This window comes from Nanorana parkeri, unplaced genomic scaffold, assembly GCF_000935625.1.
Source record: "Nanorana parkeri isolate BGI_ZX_2015 unplaced genomic scaffold, ASM93562v1 scaffold2646, whole genome shotgun sequence".
Classification (NCBI taxonomy): domain Eukaryota; kingdom Metazoa; phylum Chordata; class Amphibia; order Anura; family Dicroglossidae; genus Nanorana; species Nanorana parkeri.
In genome coordinates this window covers 64,315-72,689 of record NW_017308914.1, presented here as the reverse complement: position 1 = coordinate 72,689, position 8,375 = coordinate 64,315, and the positions used below count along the sequence as shown (strand labels likewise).

Below are 8,375 nucleotides of genomic sequence, written 5' to 3'. Positions count from 1 at the left end.
CAAAAAACCAGGAAAATACAAACCCCCCCCCCCCCCCATTTTGGAAAGTAGACACCCCAAGGTATTTGCAAAGAGGCAGTGGAAAAACCGCAACAGCTGCGACTACAACAGTGAAAACACGTGCATTGGGTACGATCAGTGAAACGCATAGGTCGGATGCAGTTAGGAATGCGGAAACCGCTGGCGCTATTTGAGATTAGTGACACTGAAAACATTGGTGCTGAATGCATTTAGCAATCAGCAATCTAGTCCCAGTCAGTTAACTAACTGATTATACTGCACCTAACTAGCTGATCACACTGCACCTAACTGATTACTGTAAGCAGCGCTGGCTGTGATCAGTTAGGTGCTGTCTTAAGCTGGCCATACACTTTACAACCATCGCAAGACTTCCGTCTTGAGATGGTTGTAAGGTCATTAAAAGCTCGTACGATCTGCTCATCTTGGACAGGCAGATCGTACTTGCGATCATTGCAAGCCCTCCCCGCTGAGCGGGCAGTGTGTGCATTGCGGGCAGTCCCCGCATTAATGACTGGAATGCTGAGCGGGCAGTGTGCGCTTGCGCACAACGGCCCGTTCAGCATTTGTCTTAAGAGCATGCCACAAACCCACCGAAAATCTTACAATTTTCGGCTTGTTTTCCAACATGCTCAACATGTTTTTTTCACTTGCCGCCACCTCTGCTGGACTCTGCCGTTTATTCAATAATTTCCTTCGGTGACGAACTTTGTTATACTCACATCGCTTTATGTGATGTATATTGTTGTCACATATTTTTATACACAGTTGATATTTAGATCACATATGTGCGGTTTTTACACATAAATTACAACCACAAAGTAGAGATTAAGGTCATTAAAAGCTCGTACGATCTGCTCATCTTGGACAGGCAGATCGTACTTGCGATCATTGCAAGCCCTCCCCGCTGAGCGGGCAGTGTGTGCATTGCGGGCAGTCCCCGCATTAATGACTGGAATGCTGAGCGGGCAGTGTGCGCTTGCGCACAACGGCCCGTTCAGCATTTGTCTTAAGAGCATGCCACAAACCCACCGAAAATCTTACAATTTTCGGCTTGTTTTCCAACATGCTCAACATGTTTTTTTCACTTGCCGCCACCTCTGCTGGACTCTGCCGTTTATTCAATAATTTCCTTCGGTGACGAACTTTGTTATACTCACATCGCTTTATGTGATGTATATTGTTGTCACATATTTTTATACACAGTTGATATTTAGATCACATATGTGCGGTTTTTACACATAAATTACAACCACAAAGTAGAGATTGAATAACAAAAGACGAGGCAAGGTTTATTTATTTATTTATAGCGCAACATATTAGCCTACATTTCCAACATGCTCGTAAGACAAAAGACGTGCGACCGTACAGTAGAAACGATCGCACGCCTTCCATACACCTGCCGGTTATCGTACGATCGCGGGATTTGCAGCGATTATCGTATGATAATCGGCAGGTGTATGAGCACCATTACAGTTAGTTAGGGCCAATGTGATGAGGGGCAGTATGCTTTCTTTTTTTAACATTACAGAATGCAAACAAAGGATGCTGCAGCCTGCCTGTGTTTACTATGGGGAGGATCTGTGAATGAATCCATTCACAGATCCTCCGTGGCTGTTTGCTCAAGGCGTGATCAGCGGAGGTCATACTGAACTCTGCCGATCACATTGTGATCCCAGGCTGAGAGCCGCTCTCAGCCTGATCCCAAGCGGCTCAGGCAGCTCTCAGCCTAATCCCGAGCAGAGCCGCTCAGGGACACATGACTGACAGTCATTGGAGCCTTTGGAGGCGGAGGAGGCAGTGGGTACAGCTGGCTTCGGCTGTCTGAGAGCTGGAGCCAGATGTCGGTGAGGCTCCGGTGAGGCTTTGCTTTCTCAGCTAATAGCAGGCTGCAGCCCATTATTAGCTGAAAATGGGTAAGAGGAGTACATTAATAAATGTACTCCTGTAAGTTACAGGAGTACATTTACTAATGTACTCTTCCCATTTTTTTTTTATTTTAAAAAGACTTTTACTTGTCGCCTGCTGCATATTGTTACTATGTATGTTTTGAAAACACAGTGAAAATGTGTAGAGGGTAGGTACCAATTATAAATCTTTTTAAAACATGTTTTTTATCCATATGGTGTCAAACAACAAAATCGGTATTGCTCAAGGTATAGGATGGGTTTAGGAAGGATATGGCTGGTATATTTTTTCAAAGCTTGGTGTGTCTGCTAGATAAAGTCTCAAAATTTGAGGAAGCTGAACCCGTAGATAAAATATTATCTACGGCGCTGATTTTCCTGTCTTAAACAGTACATGTAAAAAAAGAAAAAAGTTGAGACCATCAAACTGAGATATCCATTGTAGATGGACTAGTAAAATATGTTTATTGTCAAGTGAGTTTTTGATTTAAGAAAAATACCCATTCTAGTACCTAAAGGGAAATAACACAGACATAATGATCAATGACTTAACTCATCATGGCTCTAATGAAACCTGACAAGCAAATTGATCTACATGGTCTCCTATAAGACAGTTTTCTGACAAGGATAAAAAGGTTAAACCGCTTTGATTGATGTCCATTTTCTTTTTTGTGAAGTGTCCTCTTTTGTATTCTAACCATCATAAATTTAGGAAAAATGACCCAGAACTTGTAGTTTTCAGAATGCTGCAATGCATTGATTTATTTAGTGCTGCCGGCTAATGATAGATATGGGGGCTAAAAGCCATGCTGCTGTTAATATAATGTTTCATAATACTCCCTTTTCAGCTAATGCGGTTATACTTAAGTGTTTTTATGCTGCAACCAGCAGCAAGAAATTATTAGCCTTTGATTAAAATACTGCTGTTTACAAAGTTGTTTATTCTGATAGTGAGGACAAGTCAACCTCCTCTGCAAAGGTTCAGATCATTGAAGCAGTTAGGGCTGTCATATTCACAGTGCTAGCCTGTCATACACATACACACTGTCATCTTTAATCACTCAGTTCACCTTCAACTAGTTTAGTTCAATATACAATATTAATGCCAGTACTCGCCTCACTGGCATATATCACTCCATCTCCTGCAACACTGAGGGGTAGAGGTCTTAGTAGTTAGGGGGATAAACAACCAAAAGATTGCACACATTGGTTTAGGAGCTCCTGATTGCTCATCTCCTCTCACTGGCTAATGACATTTTCCGACAGGTTGACTTGCGCTCTGACATCAGAGCTATGCCCCACCATTATTTTTCCACAAATATACTCTTCAAACACATCATTTAACTCTCTCTGCTCATGAAAATTACTTAGCACGCCACTACATTGAGGAGACATCAGCTGAGCTAGAGATAGCCAGCAAGGTTAATACAATGTGTAGCAATCTGGGACAAAGAAACAGCCCAAGCACAGAATTGTTTTGTAAATAATATCTCGTGTGTTTTAAAGTAACCTACATTTGCAAGATCTGAACTGTTCCCCTTGGTCCCTGTGTGTGTTGTAAAGTAGCCACCATTCCACGCTTACTCCTGTGATGGACTACAATCTCAATACAAATAAGTAAACTAAACAGGAGATTGTAGTCCATCACGGGATCGAGCTTGGAGTGGTGGCTACTTTACAACACACACAGGGACCATGGGGAACAAAAGTAACTACCCTCCAGAAGGAAGGACAGTGTCTGCACCAATCCAGAGATGAGTGATACACAAATAACTTACCTTTTTGTTAATTCATTAAGATTTAATTTTTAAGATTTGATGCCTGAGTTTAGTATCACTTTAAAGTTTTATATACATTGAGGGAAATTTATCAAAACTGGAGCAGAAAAAATGGGAACAGCTGTGCACAGCAATCAATCATCTTCTCTCTTCAGTTTGTTAAGGTAAAATTTGAAAATGAAAGAGAGAAGCTGATTGGTTGTCATGCACATCTGCTGCAGTTTTTGTCTGCTCCAGTTTTGATAAATTCCCCCGATTGTCCTGTAAATGGCATAAAAACAAAAGTCTTTTTATATCTTGGCTAGGCAGAATACAAAGACATTTCAGATAGCATAAATCACACATTCAGAATTACATATTTATGTCAGTGTGGTTGAAGGAACAGCATTGTAAAATACAGTCCAGAAAATTTACAATCCAGGGATAGTCTTAACACTGCACAAAACTCAAGCCAATTCAAAGGTTCAGAGAATGTTAAGAGACCAGCAGCTGATTAAGCCTCTTGGAGGCTTACCCATTTTCTTACAATTTAATACTTTTTTGTGAATTAGACAGTGACAGTCACCTATAATATCTTACCTTGCATCTGCTACAGTCACCCGTACCACTGCCCACACTATTACAAATACAGCTGGAAAACCTACAGAGGTAAAAGAAAATTGATTTACTAAAAAATTCAAGTTACTAATAATTTGTTTTTTGTCAACATCAACTAGTGTACAATTTTATTATACTCCCATTTGTAACTTTCAGATATGCACAGTATGTACAGTAAATAATTTTAATAAGGGTTAAAGCATAATGTAACTACAATACATTATTCTTATAAGGGTTAATTTTCTTGTTATTATACATAGGTAAATCACAAGAATTGACTTTCGGTGTAAGGGGATAGCTGTATTTTCATTTACTTTTAACACTAATGTTTATATGAAGAGGCAATGTGGTCTGTGGACTGATTACTGTAAGTTAGGTGAACACTGCTGGGCAGTGTGCTTTTTTTTTTTACATTACAGAATGTAAACACAGGATACCGCAGCCCGTCTGTGTTTGTGATTTTTTAATCCATTCACAGATCCTCCCATTCATTACACATCACTGCACTGCACTGTCCAATGCAGTCCAATGACAGTGCAGTGATGTGTAGCCAATGGAAGGATCTGTGAACGAATTCATTCACAGATCCTCCGTGACTGTTTGCTCACAGTGTGATCAGCGGAGGTCACACTGAACTCCACCGTTCACATTCTGATCCCAGGCTGAGAGCCGCTAGTAACAGCTCTCCCTGATTCCGTGTGGCCCCCACAGCTCTGTGCTTGATCCCGAGTGGAGTCGGTCAGAGACACATGACTCACAGTCATTGGAGCCTTTGGAGGAGGAGGGAGCGGGTACCGCTGGCTTTGGCTATCTGAGAGCCAGAGCCAGCTGTCACTTATGCAGCAGGGGGCTGATCCCGACAGCAAAGCCGGGATCCTTCCCCAGCCTGGTTGGCTCCAGCGAGGCTGTCTCAGCTAATAGTGGGCTGCAGCTCATTATTAGCTGAAAATGGGTAAGAGGATTACATTAATAAATGTACTCCTGTAAGTTACAGGAGTACATTCACTAACGTACTCTTCCCACTTTTTTTTGTTTTAGAGGGGATAGCTGTATTTTCATTTACTTTTAACACTAATGTTTATATGAAGAGGCAATGTGGTCTGTTCATTGAAATATATGCTCCTAACCTCCAGATCTCCAGGAGATACAAGCATGACAACAGTATCAGAATCAATGTAGGTATTAATGCTATTTCGATTTAAAATATAATACATAATTTTTTTCTTCTTTAGAACAGCAGAACTCGCCTATACTAGCCTGACCTAAAGTCCAGCTTTAGGGCTGGTTGCAGTAGTGCATGGTGTAGTATAGTATATAATATCTACTACATTTTTTAATGCATTGAGGTGATTTACAGATGATTCATTTTGAGTGGGCTGCCTAATGCAACATGCTTCATTGCTAGAAAAAAGCATTAGTTGCAATGCAGTGTGTTGTGGTATGAAGAATCCCTTAGGCCGATGTTAAACCTTCATTTAATTATTATTTTTTATTAGAAACAAAAAAATATATATTTAAAAAAACTCACATTTATACAAATAAATATTAATCTTAATTAGCTAAAACATGTTTCTTTACACGATTTCTCCCATAAAGTGCATAAAGACTCTAATTGTTATCAACATACTGCTGCACCCTCAGTTTTTTTCTGTGCCACTTGCATGTACTTGCAGTGGGGGAGAGCAACCACTAAACCTGCATAACTCAAAGCTACGTGTCCCATCAATGCTCCGTCATTGATGACTTGGCCAACATCAGAATGCTGCCTGAGCTGCTGTAGACATTAACATAGCTGTCTTAGTGTCAATCATCCCTGAGAGGAGAAGATAAAGGGGGGTGTTTTAGTGCTGCCTATCTTTCCCTGAGAGGAGGAGATGAAGGGGTGTGTTTTAGTGCAGCCTAACTTTCCCTGAGGGGAGGAGATGTCTGGACATACCCTAATCACCTCAAGCGCAACACTGAAACCAAAACTGCGGGTGCCCTTTTTTTAGTCACTGAGCTGGTGGAGAGATCACAAAGCTCTCTCTGTGACCAGCTTAGCGATACAGAGTGCAGCAGCACTTGTCACCTACATACCTCACATAACAGCCCCAGTCCTCAGTGCCTAGAAAGCTGCAAGGGAGCGTGGCTGTTGCTTCCCAGGCTTCCCATCCAATCAGGAAGCCGGGTGGGTGTTCACATGACCACCTGTCAGGCTCCCTGCTTCATTACTGCACCCCTGCTGGAAGAGGTAAGGGACAGTTGAAGAGATGGGAATCCGGGATACCTCAGGTCTGTGTATGCACATGCCAATTTTTGCCACCCTAAAACCAGAAACAAGACAGCGATGAAGGGATGGGATAAAGTTGGAGTAAAGACAAGGTTTTATTATGGAAGAAGTGACATACCAAGTAAGTGTTTCCAGTAGCAGTTGAAATTGCTTAAAAAGTGAGGGTTTAATATCCCTCTGAAAACTCTACTTATGAAAATAAAATTGAAAATAACCAAACAAAATTAGGCAAACATCTCTTCTTTTTAAAAAAATGCAAAGATACATTTATTATTCATCAAGTTTAGGTGGGATTTGATGTAACCATGCTTTTATTTCTAAACCTAACCTATTTTAACAAAAACTAAAATTCTAGTGTCTGTGAAGGTTCTCATTCATCCAGGTCATGGTATATTTGTAAAAAATAAGTCAAGGCAACTGGACTTGCTGTATTTTTCCTTGAAGAGGTTTCACTGGTCATCCAACCAGCTTTCTCAATTCAGAATTACTTGTACAAAAATTATCTGAGAATAAATATGGTGAATATTGCTCCAATCAACATAATCTGTTAGTCATTGGAGTAAATTGGAGCTAGGAGGTGTTATTAACCTGCCCAGAGAATAGATTACATACAGTGTAGTAACGACCTCAGCACACAGCCTTGGCATACCTCATTTAGAAAAGCAGAACAGGCTTAGTGAGTTATGACAGATAGCCTGTTTCTTCTGATAGCAAATGAATCATAACTTAAATTGCTTTTTACTCCTACAGAAGTATTAAACTCTCAAACTTTTTTTAATAATGAATCCATATTAAACAAATATACATTGCCCAACAAAGTATTTCTTTAAAGTTTTGCCCAAGTTTTAACAGTGATCACGTATGCAAACAGCTTGCTCCAACACTCTCAGTTAAAATTATCTGAACTTCCTTTTGAGTACAAAATCACAAGGACAAGCACAGTATCCAGCAGCCGTCCATCTACTAGCTTGGAGGAGGTAGGACTGGGGAGCAGGGGAATGGCTGTTCCTGTGTGTTTGTGAAGACACACACAGCTTACTAGCACACACAAGGGTGGCTCCATAAGACTCTGCAATGGAAAGGAGCCACCCTAAGATATGTATCCAGTATGCCACTGCATTGCTGTGTGGTAAGTAAAGCACCACACATTCAACACCACCCTTTCACCTTAGTTTACTTATGGTCATTAAAGTGTTACTAAAACCTACATTTTTATTACCTTTTACAGCAGCTGACATTAGTACTTACCTTGTCTGATGCTTCATCCTCTTTAAAATCAGGTCTTCTTAATTCAACTGGTCCAAAGATCATATAAATTGGTTCCACTGCCTTTCAGGGTCCTAGAGAGTTACCCTTGCATGTACGTGCCTTGCCGACTGTCCCTACACATACAAAGAGCCCCGAAGCCAAGGGACGGCAAGCCATGTCCTGCTCCCACCTCCATGCTAATTGATTGACAGCAACTCCTGTCTCTTGTGATCGGCCCCATGGGATATAGTCATAGCACGCTCTCCCTGACCAGCAGTTTGGGTTGGCAGCGCTGAAAGAGCAGGAAAAAGTGCTAAGTTGTGGCAGCTTTGTAACATGAAAGATGTGAGTAATTGGGCAAAAATATTTTAAAAAACTTTATTTGGGAATGTTTATTGGATTTATCTTAATGTATTACTGTGAAAATCTGTCTAGGCTTAATACCACTTTAAAACTAGGCAATCACCTGAAAAAAATGACAAGCAGGCTCTAAATGGGAGGCATAGGTGCTGCTATGGAGGTAGTGGGGGGGGGGGGGATATGTCCTGCAGGGCAAAG

At 41.0% G+C, this 8,375-nt stretch overlaps 1 protein-coding gene across 1 annotated transcript in view; it reads right to left on the bottom strand.

Moving 5' to 3' along the window:
* The window catches only part of LOC108802073 (parathyroid hormone 2 receptor-like), a gene marked incomplete at its 3' end in the record, with an annotated part of 105,266 nt that overhangs the window by 39,054 nt on the left and 57,837 nt on the right, over nucleotides 1-8,375 (bottom strand). The window contains exon 8 of the mRNA XM_018573964.1: nucleotides 4,283-4,343. Within this exon, the coding sequence (XP_018429466.1) occupies nucleotides 4,283-4,343 (61 nt within the window). The remainder of the gene's footprint in view (nucleotides 1-4,282; nucleotides 4,344-8,375) is intronic.